The sequence below is a fragment of the Erpetoichthys calabaricus genome, chromosome 2, assembly GCF_900747795.2.
Source record: "Erpetoichthys calabaricus chromosome 2, fErpCal1.3, whole genome shotgun sequence".
Lineage (NCBI taxonomy): Eukaryota > Metazoa > Chordata > Cladistia > Polypteriformes > Polypteridae > Erpetoichthys > Erpetoichthys calabaricus.
Genome location: NC_041395.2, coordinates 89,874,127 through 89,892,192, shown reverse-complemented (window position 1 = coordinate 89,892,192; position 18,066 = coordinate 89,874,127). Strand labels below are relative to the sequence as shown.

The window sequence follows — 18,066 nt, the reverse complement described above, 5'->3', positions numbered from 1 at the left end:
TAAAGAAGAGGGACACCTCACGCCTGGACAAACTGGTGAGGAAGGCAGGCTCTATTGTAGGCACGGAGCTGGACAGTTTGACATCTGTGGCAGAGCGACGTCAGCAGGCTCTTGTCAATCATGGAGAATCCACTGCATCCACTAAACAGTATCATCTCCAGACAGAGGAGCAGCTTCAGCGACAGACTGCTGTCACTGTCCTGCTCCACTGACAGACTGAGGAGATCGTTCCTTCCTCACACTATGTGACTCTTCAGTTCCACCGGGGGCAGTGATTTTATCACTCTTTAATTAATATTGTTACTCCAGCAGCAGCATACTGATAAATATGTGAATTTCCCCTTGGGGATTAATTAAGTATCTATCTATCTATCTATCTATCTATCTATCTATCTATCTATCTATCTATCTATCTATCTATCTATCTATCTATAATAATAATTCATTACATTTATATAGAGCTTTTGTCAGTACTCAAAGCGCTATCCACACAGGGAGGAACTGGGAAGTGAACCCACAATCTTCCACAGTCTCCTTACTGCAAAGCAGTAGCACTACCACTGCGCCACCTGTGAGGACATCTATCTTTCTATCTCATATTGGTTCTCCCACAACGCACCCTTTAATGGGCGGCCTAGTGACTGATTTCTCTGCTTGAGATCATATGCTGCCACCTCTTAGGCCAGGAGGTCTAAAGGCCTCTTATCAGCTTTTTGTGGCTTCACTTTTTAACTCTGTAGATAGAAGGTCTGGCACCTGCTATGTCATCTGCCCCATATTACCAAAAATTTCAGTCATACCACTGTCCAAGTAGTTGGCTGGCAGGTAAAATCCTTAGACTAGTTACTTCCACAAAATGGAATGGTGCACAAATCATGGACAGTTTTGACCCAGCAGTCCTAAACAGCTGAAACTCTGAGTTGTTTGTATTTCAACGGAATTCATTTTCTGCTTGTTAATGATTTCAGGGGAGATGAATGTTTGACAGATTATGTCATTGCTCATAAATAAACTTTTGGCTTTCATTCATGGGCTGTTCTCCCATTTTTATAGAGGGTGGTTTCTTTTCATCCTTTAGAGGAAATGAGTCGAGTCTTGCTGTCAGCTGCAGAGGAAATCTATCCATTACTTTGGTCCACACCTTCTAATGCCTACAAGAAATTAGCCCTTTGGCAGGAAAGACTATAAAATCTGACTGCCCCTTTCCTTTCCAAGAGGGAAATGCTCTCTCTTCTTACCACGTTTCCCCCACCTCCCTTAAAACAAAGTGACCTCCCATTCACACAGTGAGCTAACAGGATCTTCTTGATGTTCAGAAGAGCATTTACTACCCGTTAACTCAAAAGGAAACCATTATAGGTGCAGCTAGCAGTTATCAGCAAGTGGTTGAGCTCCCTGTCACAAGGCCGAAGGCATCAGGATCTTTCACACCTAGTTCTGTCACACACATTAACCTTTATTGAAAACACAAGGAAGTTATAACTGAATCATCTTGCTTTTTCTTCATAACTGCAAGTATCTTATGTGTGTGTGTGTGTTTACGTTACTATAAAATTATAATTAGAGACTTGCCCACGGTTGTTTATAGGTGCACCATGAGAAATGGGCTGTTGTGGACCAAGGAGCCTTCTGAGGCAAATTCTTTATGTGCATAAAGAGTTTTAGCAGATTGACATTTTCAGAAACTGCTTTTGTGCTTCCACACCCTGATAAGTATCCGGGCCATTGATTTTATCCCTCCCATGCTGATGTCATGTTTGAGTATGCAGTGCTGGAGTAATTTCACAATGCAGACTAGAGTGGGGAAGTCAGGCTGGGCTGGGTGGGGAGGGGAAGCAAGACAACTCATGTTAAGCCTAGCCAGTTAACCCGCCCTTCCAGGATCTGGCATGAACTAACAAGACAGCAAGTTTGTTCACTTGCTAACTAACTGCTAAGCTAAATCATATCTTGTGTACAGTTCTGTCAGTGGTCCCAATACCATATTTCAGCATTTCTTGCACTGAATTGCTCTCTGTAATTTGTATGCATATATATATATATATATATATATATATATATATATATATATATACTGCATCGCTTGGCCACCCCCCACCCCCCACTAGCAATGTGAAAAGATGAGCCAAATGCACATTAAGGAGATGTGATTGCTCCTCCGAAACCCTCTCTTAAATGGTGATAACAATGGGAAAAAAATGCATTTTTTTTACCTCCTCTGTGCTCGATTTGCTGTCGGCTTGCTGCTGCTGTCGTGCTTCATGATCTGTATGTTGCACAGCACTTCGAACATTTAAAAGCCTGTACAGCAGCTGTCCTTTTGTCTCACTGCTTTGTCTCACGGGACGTTAAAGTGTTTCCAAGAAGGTCATGTCTCGACCCAAGATTTTATATATATATATATATATATATATATATATATATATATATATATTTTCTCCGTCTTGTGTTTTTTTTTTTAATTTGAGGTATGTGATTAAAAGTTTTGTGTACAGTATGTTATTTAACTTATAATTGGAGAGTCACCAAAACCAACTTGCATACTTGGCCAGTAAATTTGATTCTGATTCTACTGACAGCTTCCTCCTTTTTAGACAAAGTACACACTAAAATGCAGTCTCTTAAATATGGTTACAAAATGAAACACAGACACATTCAGTAAATGATGAATGATATAAATAGGTTTCTTCAAATGTAATCTGGATTAAGGAAAAAATTAATTGATAGTTATAAATTAATAGTCAGTGCTATCTCCATTTTATCCTAATGAGTAGTGTCTTACCTGTGTAATGTTGCCTCTAAAAACGTATAAGGCCAGTTTCTAGTGTGTGGAGTTTCCAGTCGTGAACATTTACCATCACCTACTGTTGCTTTTCTCAAAGTCGTTTCCAAAATGGACACAAGGCATATTTCTGGGTGCATTTCAAAATGCACAATGCCGCCTTGTGTTGTTGTTTATTGCTCTGTAGTATCTGTTGAAAGAAGCTTTCTGTATGCTAAGTGGCTGGTGAAATAGTGTAACTTTTTATCTGACTGGCATCTGTCAAAGGTCATGGGCACCCAAGTCTCATTGATTCACTAGGGGATTGAAAGCTAGCCTGTCTGGTCTGATTCCACAGTAGAGCTACTATAGCTTGCTGCATTTTGGCCTGCATAGCCACAGACAAGTCAGTGCCCAAGCTGATCCCACTGACAAAAGTGTCTTGTCTACACGTGAGCGTCAGAACTGGACAATGGAGCAATGGAAGAAGTTGGCCTGATTTGTTGAGTCACGTTTTCTTTTAGATTATTTGGATGGCTGGGTGCATGGGCATTGCTTACCTCTGGAAAAGATGGCAGCTGGATGCACTATGGGAAGAAGGCAAGTTGGCAGACGTAGTGTGATGCTGCTGAGAAACCTTGGTTCCTGGAATTCATTTGAATGTTACTGTGACATGTATCACCTACCTAAAGGTTATTGCAGACCTTATAGTCCCTTTCATGCCAATGGTAATCCTAGGTGGCAGTGACTCCTTTCAGCAGGATAATACACCCTGCAACACTGTAAAAATTGTTCAGGAATGGTTTGAAGAACCAAGTCCGTTTCATGTAGTCACCCTCTCGCAAGTTACAGGACTAAAGGATCTGCTGCTAACATCTTGGTGCCAGATACGATAGTATATCTTCAAAGGTCTTATGGAGTCCATGCATTGATGGATCAGAGCTGTTTTGGTGGCATGAGGGTGACCTACACAATATTAAGCAGGTATTTTTTCATTAAACTTTTCATGAACTCCCAATGAAATATTAATACCATTTCAATCAGTGCAATCAGGAAAACCCAACAAGTCTGGAATCAAATTTTAGATAACTGCTGATATAAAAAATAAATACACTCGTATATCAAACCTTGTTCCCTAATTGGAGAGAAATCCCACATAATTACTTGGGTAAGACAGTCTGCAACTATGGTGATGTGAGTCATTAAGCCTGTAACAGGCAACGGGAGAAATGCCTGTACTGAAATTATTTTCACATCACTTTCCCAGGCAAACAAGTGATTTGCCAAAATGAAATGCCAAGTCAGTACAGTAAACAAAATGAGACAGGATTATCACACCCCACCTCCCCTCATCTCCTGTGAAATATACACGCAACAATACCAATTATGTAAAGAGCTGCTTTCTACATTTAGCTGCTCACAGACTCTGAAAATCTGTGTGGATTGCTGATGTGGACAGTTTAAGAGTCCATCAGTAATGCTGCTCTCTGTTTACATACATACAGTATTCTAGAAATTTGCAAATATAGCTGTAATGCTTATTTACTATTTATACAGAAAAATATAAGTTTCTACTTCATTTATTATTTTAGATTTCCAGCAGATTAAATTGTTTTGCATTTTGTGATTAAATGCTGAACCACAATTTTGTGATGCTTCTCATGTCTTAGCATCCCTTTGGGTTCCTTTCACTCCTGGTAAAATGACTCAGTAACTGGTGCTAAGATGCACACATAATACAAATAAAGAAATCTATGGAAAGTGTCACTGTTTTGTGTGAGACACATACTAATATACATAAGACATAAGGGATGGGATGAAGATCATCACTGGCTGCAGCTCGAAGCAGGGTGCCACCATCGAGAGCCGTGAAGAGAGCAAACCAAATAAACAACTTCTTTAACAGGTTTGACCACCCTAACCCACTCTCACCTTGGAGTACTGCACCCTCCACCCATCCTTCAGCTGATACCAGCATAGGAGAGACATCCCCACCCACAATTACAGCAGCGCAGGTGAGCAGAGAGCTGAGGAGACTTCATGACAGCAAAGCAGCGGGTCCAGATGGAGTATCGCCACGACTGCTGAAGGTCTGTGCGCTGGAGCTGGGGAGTCCTCTACAGCGCATCTTCAACCTGAGCCTGGAACAGGGGAGAGTCCTGAGGCTTTGGAAAACATCTTGTATCACCCCAGTCCCAAAGGTATCACGTCCCAGTGAGCTGAACGACTTCTGGCCTGTCGCTCTGACATCACATGTGATGAAGACCATGGAGCAACTGCTGCTTCACCACCTGAGGCCACATATACGCCACGCCCTCAACCCTCTGCAGTTTGCATACCAGGAGAAGGTGGAAGCGGAGGATGCCATCATCTATATGCTACACCAATCACTCTCCCACTTGGACAGAGGCAGTGGTGCTGTAAGAATTATGTTTCTAGACTTCTCTAGCACCTTTAACACCATCCAACCTCTGCTCCTTAGGGACAAGCTGACAGAGATGGGAGTAGATTCATACCTAGCGGCATGGATCGTGGATTATCATACAGACAGACCTCAGTATGTGCGTCTCGGGAACTGCAGGTCTGACATTGTGGTCAGCAACACAGGAGCGTCGCAGGGGACTGTACTTTCTCTGGTCCTGTTCAGCCTATATACATTGGACTTCCAATACAACTCGGAGTCCTGCCACGTGCAAAAGTTCGCTGACGACACTGCTATCGTGGGCTGCATCAGGAGTGGGCAGGAGGAGGAGGAGTATAGGAACCTCATCAAGGACTTTGTTAAATGGTGCGGCTCAAACCACCTAGACCTGAACACCAGCAAAACCAAGGAGCTGGTGGTGGATTTTAGGAGGCCCAGGCCCCTCATGGACCCCGTGATCATCAGAGGTGACTGTGTGCAGAGGGTACAGACCTATAAATACCTGGGAGTGCAGCTGGATGATAAATTGGACTGGACTGCCAATACTGATTCTCTGTGCAAGAGAAGACAGAGCCGGCTATACTTCCTTATAAGATGCTACAGATGTTCTATCAGATGGTTGTGGCGAGCACCCTCTTCTACCCGGTGGTGTGCTGGGGAGGCAGCATTAAGAAGAAGGATGCCTCACGCCTGGACAGACTGGTGAGGAAAGCAGGCTCTATTGTAGGCATGGAGCTGGACAGTTTGACATCCGTGGCAGAGCGACGGGTGCTCAGCAGGCTCCTATCAATTATGGAGAATCCACTGCATCCATTAAACAGTATCATCTCCAGACAGAGGAGCAGCTTCAGTGACAGACTGCTGTCACTATCCTGCTCCACTGACAGACTGAGGAGATCGTTCCTCCCCCAAACTATGCGACTGTTCAATTCCACCCAGGGGGTAAACGTTAACATTATTCAAAGTTATTGTCTGTTTTTACCCGCATTTTTATTAATCTTTAATTTAATATTGTTTTTTTGTATCAGTATGCTGCTGCTGGAGTATGTGAATTTCCCCTTGGGATTAATAAAGTATCTATCTATCTATCTATCTATCTATCTATCTATCTATCTATCTATCTATCTATCTATCTATCTATCTATCTATCTATCTATCTATCTATCTATCTATCTATCTATCTATCTATCTATCTATCTATCTATCTATCTATCTATCTATCTATCTATCTATCTATCTATCTATCTATCTATCTATCTATCTATCTATCGGAAGATGTGAAGAATCTGCTGATGCGTACTGTTTTTTGATAAGCTATGATGCTACTTGCTGTTTGGAAATGTTTACATACCCACAGAATTATGTGAACGTGGTTGTAATTTTTCAAACTACTTGTACAAAAACAAAGCATTTTCAACTTTATTAATTTTTTGTGTCCTGTTGATTAAAATTAGTTTTTTTTACTAATGAATACTGATCCAGTTTTTTTTTTTAGTGTCAGCACGATCTTAATAAGAATTACTTATAAATGCTTTGAAATCACTTTTGTTTTTTTTTTTTGTTTGGTGCCAACTGACACAGCAGGATGAGAAAACACCCACATATGATATACCATTTGACTCGTCTTGATGTCTAGTTATGTAAGACATTGGTTTTTTTGTGGTTCCCCTCTATTTTTGACTATCCAGACACGAAAATCCCTATTTTTAAGGCAGTTTTTAACCATATTTTGTGTAGGAAATTACACCATTATAATAAAGAGTAAAACAGATTAGTGTTTTCAGCAAAAATGATCAGTTGAACTTGAAGCTGTGCATGCCACTTCAATCAACCCCAGGTAGCCCTCTAAGAGTCACTACCAGATGGTTAAAAGTGACAAATTTCAAACATAAGCAAGTGGGGTATTATTTTAGACTATTTCAAAGTCAGTGATTACTAATATGTTATTTCCATAGCCACACCACTTTTCTCTCACACACCTATGATTTACAGGATCCATGCTTCCGTACTTCTATTATTTTAATAAAACTTACAACGCCATGGACCTTTATCTCGCTTCATTTAAAATGTCTGTATGTATTTGTGCTAAGGGGCAATAATTAACCCCTTGCATTGAGAGCAGTGGTTCATACATGTGATACTGTCCTACCATTATCTTTATAATTATTTAAAAAAAGACTGTTTGGAAGCATTTCTATGCAGGTATTTGTGGCATATATATATATATATATATATATATATATAATATGTATGTCTATTATAAAAAGAAATCCTGTCCTGGAAAGCAAAAGCAAAGCTACGATACGTGATCTTCTTGGAGGACATTTTAAAGACCCATGAGACCAAAGACACGCCCTACTTACAATCTATCAAATAGGACAATAGGCAGCAAAACATTCAGTCTTGTGAAGGATTTGAGCACACACAGATCCAGGGCTCTCAGCACATATAAAGCGTATAAGGACAGTACGTTATAAATGAAATGTCGACATCTAAGTGAAGTAGAAAGCAGCGCAGAGAAAAAAGACTCAAATGCGTTGGAGAGAAAAAAGAGCAAAAAAGAATAATCGAGGTGCAAATTCAGAAAATAAGGAAAGTAATTATCAGCCCGGAACAAGTGGAATTGGAAAAAAAAGCACGTCCAATCCGGCTCAGAATTAAAAGACAATGAGTAAAAGACAAAGTAGAACTTCATAAAGACGTTTACAAATGTTGGCGCTAAACATTTGCAGAGCAGGTTAGAGACTATGAAACCAGGGAAATTAGAAAGGCTCAAAAAAAAAAAAACGTTGGCGCTATACTCATGTGGAGAAAGTTAAAGGATATAAAAGTAGGAAAATTAAAAAAAATAAAAAAAGAAAGTAAAGATCGCAGTAGCGCAAACAAACAAACTGCCTCATTTAACTATGCACCAGTCTAACTTTGGTTTTGCACAATAATTACTACTCTATTGCACCTTAACACTTAATTCTAATTTATTCACATAATTTTACTTATTTATTATGTTTTACTATACTGTTATCTTTCAATCTATGACTTTTTGTTAATTTAACTGATATTCTTCTAACTATGCACAGTTTTTGATAAGCGGATCAGGATGCATTTCACTGCGTGTTGTCCTGTATAACTATGCATGTGACAAATAAAGAATCTTGAAAATTTCAAAAACGGAGTTTACCGCACATGCATTTATTGGTTACTTTGTTAATGTATATATATTTATCTGTCTGCTTATTTAAAAAGCTAAATTTACCCCAGGAGACAAAAGCGTTCTGTCTAGCCCTTGTACAAAAACCTAGACAAAAGCTGGGGTATCACCTTGGTAACCCCATGTACTTTTGGAACTGTGAGAGGAAAATAGCACAACTTTACAGACAGGAGTCCAATGCAGAATTCTACTTACTTTTTTACTTTGCAAAAAAAAATTATTAACTGCTGATGATATAGATCGTTTTGTCTATGCTGAAATTCCAAACAGAGAAACCTATCCTGACCTCATTAAAAAGATTCAACATATTGGGACTTGCAAGATTACAAATATTGTTTTTACAGAAGTTCTGAAATAAAGTGAAACTAATGAAATAGCAACAATTCAAAGAAAAAAAAAAATTTTAAAAGTGTGTATCCAGAGAACCGAACATGGGGGTTGGCGAGCGAAGCAAGCAGGGGGCGAAGCCCCCTAGTGTGTATATATATATATATATATATATATATATATATATATATATATATATATATATATTATATAAAAAAATTTTGGGTTGAGACATGATCATCTCACTTTGAAGTCCCGTGAGACTTCTTGCACGTCATGCCCTACTTATAAACAATTTCTTGGAGACACTTTAACGTCCCACGAGACAAGGAAGTGAGACAAAAGGACAGCTGCTGTACAGGCTTTTAAATGATTGTCGCACAGCGCGACATGCAGATCACACAGAATGGCAGCAGCAGCTGCTGTACAGGCTTTTAAATGGTCAACGCGCAGAGCGACATGCAGATCACGCAGCTCGGTAGTAGCTAGCAGCAATCCAGCAGCTGCGAGCGGCAGAGACGCGAAGTGGCTAGTGTGAAGCGTGCCCCCGGGGTTGGGGGTTGTATGGTGGGCGAGCGAAGCGAGTAGGGGGCACAGCCCCCTAGTGTGTATAAATATATATATATAAATAAACTGTGAAAATATAATTTGTTCTGATGACAGAGTTGCACATTCCCTGTCTTTACTGTTGGACAGCTTATTGTCTCCTGTCTGACTATGAATCCAATTTCTGAACCCACTGTTCATTATATTGGTCTAAAGAAAGATGTAATATTGCTTACAATATAATGTGCACTTAGACTATTGTACCATCTTGGACTAATACCCACCTTATGTCCATTATGATTGTGATTGATTCTGACTTGCAGCAACTATAAATAGGAAAAACTATACTTTTATGTATAGTATCTCTTTACTTAACAAAAATAAATTTAATTTCTTCAGTACTGGCTAAACACAGTTTAAATATATGATAAATTTCAGATGAGGATTTGTGCAAGACAAAACAATAATTGGTTTTGCTTTTATTTCAATTTACAGAAGTTTGGAGGTTTCTTTGAAAAGAATTAAAAAAAAACTGTGCAGACTCAACAAAGAACTGATTGTGTTGTCAGGGTGTTTATATTAAACTTTGTATCCTGCCATTCGTGTTTCTTTTTTTTTCCTACTTAAATAGTTATCTTTTCATGTTTTAGAGGCGTATGCTCACCCACTTGGTTTCCTTCACTTCTTTTCTTCACTGTTGCTCAACAGAATCATTTTCCTGCCTCTGTTTTGAAATATTGCAGACGTCTGGAAGCAGACCAAAGGGAATTTGCATGGCTTTCAGATTTGTAGTTAGGTTATCTCAGACATGTTGGGACTGGTTGATATTACTTGTGCTGAGTTTGATATAAAATTGTTAATTCAGTCGGTCTTGTTTATGGTACCTTCATAGTGAGAACTAATAGAAAGCACTTTACAAAACAATTTATAATTAAACATAAAATAAAGTAATTAACTCTAATTACATACACCAACTATGACATTTAGCTAATACAATGCATATCTGAAAGATGTGTGTTAGGTGAATTGATGAATGTAAATTGGCTGTGAGTCTTGACCCTGAATTGGATTAGGTTGGATTGAAAATGTATAATTTTAAATATATGAACTGATCCTGTTATTAGGTTACACGTCCTTGTTAATGCAAATAGTCTGCTCTTTCTAACAGTCTGCCATGTGGTTATTATTAATCCTCTTAGCTCCTTAACAAGCATACGGCCTCCATCATCACTCTCCACCATGTATGATCTCTGCAAATGTTTTGGCCCACTCCCTAGATATTTTGCTTTTTTAATTCATGCAGAAGGGCTTGCCAGTGTTTTGGGCGTCCTCGTCTTTGCATCCCCTTAGGGTTCCAATCTAGTGCCTGTTTTGTGATGCTTATCCTTTTGTTTCTTCAAACATTTCCCACCCATTGCAATTTTTTTCTTCTGAGCTGGCTTGTTGTTGTTGGTGGTTAGAGCTTTACCTTAAGATTTTATTTGGCATCCTCTGAACCACCTGGTCTGCGAGATTTGTCTTGTGCACTTGTGTGTAAGGGTTGGGTATTTTCTTCATATCTATCTTCACTATTCTACCCATTCCTGATCCTATCACATGACCATTTTAACATTTGAGTTGATAATACTTAGTTTTATCTTTGAGGATATGGGAGTAAATTTCCAGACTGCTCTCAAGTTAGAAAATGCTGCTGTGCTCTTCCGATTCTCGTCCTGATGTTTTCATTTATGCATCTTTTCTTGCTAATTACACTCCCCAAGTAGACAAATTTGTTGACATTTTCTGAGTTCTTTCCTTCTATTATGGTCTTGTTTGTTGTTTGTACATAGTAGTTTGATCTCTTATTGACTAATCTTTAGTCCAGCTTGCTTTGATGTTTCACTCAAGGCATAGATTTTTTCCTTCATGCCTTTCTTTGATTTGCCAGGACAGCAAAGTCTAGCATTTCCCAGAAGTCACATACAGTATGCATTTCTAGTAACCTAGTCAAGGACAGTAAGAAAAAGGAGAAGTGATAGCATATGGCCTTGTCTTATTTTTGTACTGGCCTGGAATTTCCCTGATGTCTTCAATTATGGGTGACTTGACGGGTGAAACCATTATACAGATCTGTAAAGATGCCAACCCCCCTCACAGATACCCCATGGTGTTGCTGTGTGCTCCATATTCACTCTCTGATCACAGTATTAAAGGCCTTTTCAAAGTCTATGAAGGCGGCATAGAGTAAAGTTACTTTTTGATTATCTGTTTGATAGTGATTTGCAGTGTGGTGATCCAATCATTACAAGATCATTCTTTTACAAATCCTTTCTGCTTTTTCTTTTAAGTTATTATTGCAGGCCTCTTTCATCCTATGTAGTGGGCTCTTGCAAAGCACTTTCTTGGTATTAACAGCAAAGCGTTCCTTCTCTACTTTCCACACTGTTAGAGATCTCCACTCTTTGGCAGCTTGACTGAAATACTTTTTTACAATTCTGCTAACTTCACCAGTGGTCCAAGTCAAATTAAAAAGTTTGAATAACTGACACTCCACAGCTGTTTCTAGTTCTTTGAGCTCCTCTGGCTCAAAGAAGGATGAACAGCTACCACTTTTCATTCAGCTATCTTGTTATTGCATATACTGTAGTGCTCTAACATCTCCTTTTTGTACTGCTTTTGCTGCTTTGTTATCAGCATCGCTGTAATGTCTTTTGCTGTACTTTGCTAATGTTGTTTCTGTTGTCTAGGTTTTGCCTGGTTGACTGTCTATTTCAGTTTTCCTTCCTTTTGATTGTTGTTTTTATTAAGTCCTCTCCACTGGTTCATATTTTGGCTTCTTTCATGCTGATCCATGTCTGTTTCATAGTTTTCTTTATTCAAGAGCTTCAAAACAGTTGTGAAGTGATTGTTGAAAGGGTGATATCAAATTGGTTAAATAGTTTTATCTTCACTTCAAATTTGTTAGATAGTTTCATCTTCAGTTTGGCAACTTTTAGGTGCTGGTCAGAGTCAATGTCTACTCCTATCTTTGCTCCTACAACCTGTATTGATCTTCTACACTGCTAGGAGATGGCAATGTGATCAATTTAATTTTCAGTATGGTGACCCGGTGAAATCGATGGTGCATTGTGGCTTTCTGTATGTGTGAAAATGGTGCCTTCTATCACCAGTTCATTAAAGGCACAGCAATCATTGAACTTTTCTCAAATTTAAATTATACTTCCTAAACCTTCTCCCCTGTGTTATCTATCACCCACCTTGCCTTCAATGCCTCCCGACAGAATCAATATCTCACTTTTTGGTACTTTCACTACTATTGATTGCAACTTGTTTTCTTCTTCTGTTGTGTTTTTGCTGCCTAGGACTGTATAATGGTGACTTTCAGGAATGTTGGCTTAACCTTTGCTCTTTTGATGCATTCTGACATTGGTTTCCATTCTGTTAAGCTTCTGAAGACTTCCTTGGATAATAGCAAAACTGTTCATTCTTCATGGGGTCTTATTCATTTTATTTTGACACGGGAACTTCAACGTTTCCTCCTGTAGGCCTACTGTATGTAGTTTGGTTTCACCAAAGGTGTTCCATCAAGTTTTATGTATACCTATAACTGCTTGTTTATATTTACTCATCTCTCTGGCTACTTGTCCTCATGTTCCTGTCTCTACTAGTGTTCTCACATTTCAGGTTGTTATCATATGTGATCTGATCAAAGTTGCCTTTGGTCAGCCATGCAGCTCCCTATGGTCGCAGGACTGCTTCTTCTGGCCATATTGCTTTTGAATAACATGTGAGTTTCTGTAAGTATTACCTTTCATTGGGTAGATTGTTAGCCTATCACAAAATCTTCAACCTAGAGGATAAGCAGTTATATAATTTTGTCTGGTCTCTACCCCACACAGATCTGTTTGGCTTGGTTAAACCTGCAAGGAACACTAGGCTTCTGTCTGTATAACTCAAGAGGTTGATTAATTATTACTTAGTTATTACTTTTAATTATTGTTTGATGAAATTTTAGAAAGGAAAAGGCATCCGATTTATGTGACTTTGCAAGCTGTCAGTTGGTATGAAATGGGGTGGTTGTATCATCTCAGAAACAGTTGCACTTCTAGGATTTTTCATGCAATGCAGTCTTTTTACAGGGAGTGATGCACTAAACAAAGATATTCCTTGAACAGCTGTTCTGTGGGGGGAAACCACTGTGGGGGGAAACCACTTGTGAATAAAGGAGAGATCAGAGGATAATGACCAGACCTTGTTGAGCCTAGCAGAAAAGCCACATATATATAACAACTCTTTACATTAGTGATGTGTTAAAGGACATCTCTAAGTAAACAAACTATTGTTTGAAGTGATGGACATTTCTCCATGCTAAGAACAGAAAGATGAAGTAACAATGGACATGTAATCACCAAAACCTAATAAATGAAGACTAGAGATAGGTTTCTTAGACTGCTGGATTTCAGATTCCTGTGTAATATATCATTCATGGATCCATTCTGCTTTGTGTCAGTGGTGTTGGGTGGTGATAGTTGTTTAATTGCGTGGGGATATATTTTCTTGGCACATGTACATCCTATTATATACAACTTACTCTATTGTTTTTGAAAGCGATACTTCCAGCAAGACAATGTACACATCATGTCAAACAGATCCCATAAACATGATATATGTTCACTGGCCAGCATAGTCCTCAGATTAGAAGTGGAGCCTCTCTGGGAAAGAGTGGAATGGGAGGCTTGAAGCATGAAAGTGTGGATGGAAAATCTGGTAGAACTGTATGTTATTACTGAGTCTGCATGAACCAAAATTTCAAGGAATGTTGCAATTCAATTTCAATATGTATATTGTGTGTATATATGTGTGTGTATATGTATATATAATATGGTAACAAGTAAATGGTGAGCTATAGAAGTTTGTATTATCTACTGTAGATGTACAGGACAGTAGTAAATTCATAGGGTAAGGAATCCTCTGTGGACCAGTTGTGATGATATGCAAAGTGAGGCTGGCCCTGGCTATGTAGAGTACTATTTAGTACCAGCACCAGTCTCTCAAAGCACTTCACCTAACTGAGAAAGAGTGCCATCTGTCATTGAGACAGTCCACTTTTGTTTTCTTTGCCACAGTAAAAAATGTTGTTTTTGGAAGCAGATGGAGACCAAAGATTCTTTCAGTGAGAAATTAAAAATGTTTGTGAAAATGCTGGCTGATTGGATGCTATACATAAGGCATATCTGTCCTGAAATTTTATTTGGAATGGATGCCTTATGAATGTATAATACATTATAGAAGAACTTTAATAAATCACTTCCCCTCAATTTATTTAAAAACTTAATTCCTACATAGTTCAATTTTGACAGTGCGATCTTAAATCTAGAAATTTAAACCTTTACTTATCGAAGACTTTGATTAACATTAGCAATTAACATCTGATAACGAAACTATTTGGAATGAAGATCAGTGGCCAATGAGATTTTCACTCAGCAATCAGTGCTGTAACATCTTAAAATAAAGTCTGTGCACTTTTAACAATGAAGTCCTTCCTTCCTGGCTTTTTGAAGCAGTTCAGGCTAAAATCCTTACTTCCTGCTCCATTATCAAGGCAGCTTCCTACTTTCCCTGCTTACCCACTACATGTTTTACCCACAATTTTTCCTATGAATGATGAGTCTTTTATATTTAGGCTAATGAGATATATGCTTCTACCATTGGTTTTTACACTTTAAAGCTTTTTCCAGAGTGTAATAAAGAAAGGCAGATGTTACTTATTTTTTCAACAAATCAGTGTAGTGAGATTAATTTGCTTCCATTTTATTTCCTTCAGGATAGTTATCCAGATCAGCTACAGTGTGGATTGGAAGTAGATGGGAATCTGATGTTGCTTGACTTGGAGAAGAATGAGTAAGACCAAGATTTATTTAATAATGTTTCTGTGCTCTTAGTAAAAATATATTATATGGCACTCACACCAACTTCCATTTTATTTCTTTATAACACCTGTCAGGAGTGCACACCTTTGCAATAAGGGGAGCTTCACTGTTTAAATACAGTAATTTCTTATTTCATGCTGTAAGCATAGGAAGAGTTTTGTTAAGGTACACATTTTCAGCATATATGTTAATTTTGTCCCAAATCATTGAGCCTGCTAAGACAGAGATGAGCATTACAATTAGTGAAAAGAACTACACAGCCTTAGACAACCAGAAGAGGCATTTAAGGAACAAAATTAAAATTAAAGAAAAGGTTTTGGGGTGGCACGGTGGCGCTGTGGGTAGTGCTGCTGCCTCGCAGTTGGGGGACCTGGGTTCGCTTCCCGGGTCCTCCCTGCGTGGAGTTTGCATGTTCTTCCCTGTGTCTGCGTGGGTTTCCTCCAGGCGCTCTGCTTTCCTCCCACAGTCCAAAGACATGCAGGTTAGGTGGATTGGCGATTCTAAATTGGCCCTAGTGTGTGCTTGGTGTGTGGGTGTGTTTGTGTGTGTCCTGCGGTGGGTTGGCACCCTGCCTGGGATTGGTTCCTGCCCTGTGTTGGCTGGGATTGGCTCCAGCAGACCCCTGTGGCCCTGTGTTCGGATTGAGCGGGTTGGAAGATGGATGGATGGATGGAAAAGGTTTTGTTACCAAGGACAAGAGTGTCACACTTTTTGTTTTTTTTTTACATTTTCTTCTTCTACATTTTCGATTCTGCTTATTTTCATTATACCTTACATGTGCAATGACACAGCAGGTACAAATTTACTAAATCAACTGCAATACAAAAAAAAGTAAAAATATCAAGAAATATACAACTGTGTCAAATTTATAATAAATATCAAATATACACATGTTGTATGTAACAGACAGAACAAGTCATAATTAAATAACAGTAGTAAGACACAGAAGGTTCACCAACAGAATATTTTATGATCCTAAGGAATGAATACTTCATTGAAATACAGAAACCCCCTGCTACTATAATTATTCTCAGTGATTTAATTTCGTGATGATGCTTCCGGGCACCTTGAATGAGATACTGCTGTAGAGGGAGCCATTTGGATTTCCTGAGTTGTAATCCATCTGTTTGGGAATGTGCCAGGTTGCCTTGATTATGATGATGGTGCACAAAGGCTTTTAGGTTACTAATAAAACATATTGTTCTGGAATAACTCAGCAACTTTGAATTTATTTCTCTTAGGAACCTAGTTACTTTCTTGAAAAACATATACTTTTACCAACCAGACGGTGAATTGGTCACTGAAGACACTGGTAACCAGGTAAGTGTACATGCAATAGCTTGACATTAACTGTGTGTGCTCTACAAGGGCCCCTACATTATGAGTACCAGTTTAAACCCAAAAAATGACAAGTACAGCACTGGATATCTCCATTTACACTTTTTCAGGAAAGTCTTAGAAATGTTGTTTGACTGACTTCTGCAAGTTTAGACAAATTTGGAAAACTAATTTTAAGTCAAAGTCCCTTTATTTTCATCCCTGCTATAAGGAATTGTTGTATAATACTATGGATTAACATACTGTAGATTGTAGTCCAAATTTTCTAAGTGTATTCTGATTAGTTTTGAAATCTGCATTTTGTCTAGAGCTTTTTGGGTCTCTCCCATATTCTTTGGTTGCATTCCATGTTTAATGATTAGGATTCCTGATTTTCACCCTTTTAGTCAAAGTTCTATTCCTAGTATGGAAAAGATGTGCACCCTGTTAAAAGGGTTTCCCCATTGGCAGATTGCTTGGCCCAGTGTCTAAGGTGTAGGACTTTTAAGTCACTAGATTCCTGGTTGAAGTGCCAGGTTTGATTCATTTTACCAACCTGTGTTCAAATGTGGAGAAGAAAAGTAAATTGTTGTAGTGTAGTTCTGAATTTCTAAAGCAGCTTGGTACAGACCAAAATTCCTGTGGGATCTGATTTGGTTCTTACCAGCAGGTGTTCTTTGAAAAGCCAAAGAATATAATGAGTGAGTAAAATGTTTCTTTTTTCAGTTTATGCATTCATATAAATCTTTTCAGCTTTATGCACAGTATGTCAGCAAGGCAGCCAAATATGTTGCAAACACTAGGAAACATAGTTATAACACCAGAAACCTTTAGTGGGAAATTATGTGTTGGAGAAGGCAACTAAAAATGATGTAATCAACTTTGAAAAGGTTCTTAACGATTGCGACTTTAATACCATCAGAATAACAAAGTAAATCATACACGTGGTATTCATTTTCCATTGTTGTTGGTGACAAAGGAGACCAGTTGAAATTTGCTTGCAGCAACATATATTTTAACGTTTTAGCAAACAATAGCTATTAAGTCATGCACTTCAAGTCTATGGTGTCAATTATGTACTATTTTTAAAGGACAAACTAAGCTGGCAGTCAGTACAAATTGCAAATCTGTCTTTAAATTCAAACAACCAAAAAAGGTGTGAGTTTATTATTATTATTTATTATTTTATTCATTCTACCAAATGACAAGATTTCTGGTTACTCAAATACCAAATTAATACTTCTCAGCTTGGGACTGAGGTTGATTTTGTGGGGGAAGCAGGCAGGAATAGTATGAAACTTTGAGAATATTAAAAAATGAATCTTGACAAACTCCAGTCTTGACAATCCACCTACACTGCTAGTTTAAATAATTGTTTTTACAGTATACAGTCAAAGTAAAAAGTATGTGAACCCCTAGGAATTATCAATATTTATGTCTAATTCCCATATAAAACATGGTTGTATCTTCATGTCAGTCACAATAATGAACAAACACAGTCTCCTATAACTAAAGATACACAGATTTTCAGAGAATTTTTGACCATATTGAATAAATCATTCAAACTGTGAAACTG

At 38.4% G+C, this 18,066-nt stretch overlaps 1 protein-coding gene across 5 annotated transcripts in view; it reads left to right on the top strand.

Annotated features, from left to right (window-relative positions):
- The window catches only part of adam15 (ADAM metallopeptidase domain 15), an 89,657-nt gene that overhangs the window by 11,878 nt on the left and 59,713 nt on the right, over nucleotides 1-18,066 (top strand). For all 5 annotated transcript variants that reach the window (XM_028794088.2, XM_028794089.2, XM_028794086.2 and 2 more), the window contains exons 3-4: nucleotides 15,068-15,144; nucleotides 16,415-16,493. In XM_028794088.2, coding sequence (XP_028649921.1) covers nucleotides 15,068-15,144; nucleotides 16,415-16,493 — 156 coding nt within the window. The remainder of the gene's footprint in view (nucleotides 1-15,067; nucleotides 15,145-16,414; nucleotides 16,494-18,066) is intronic.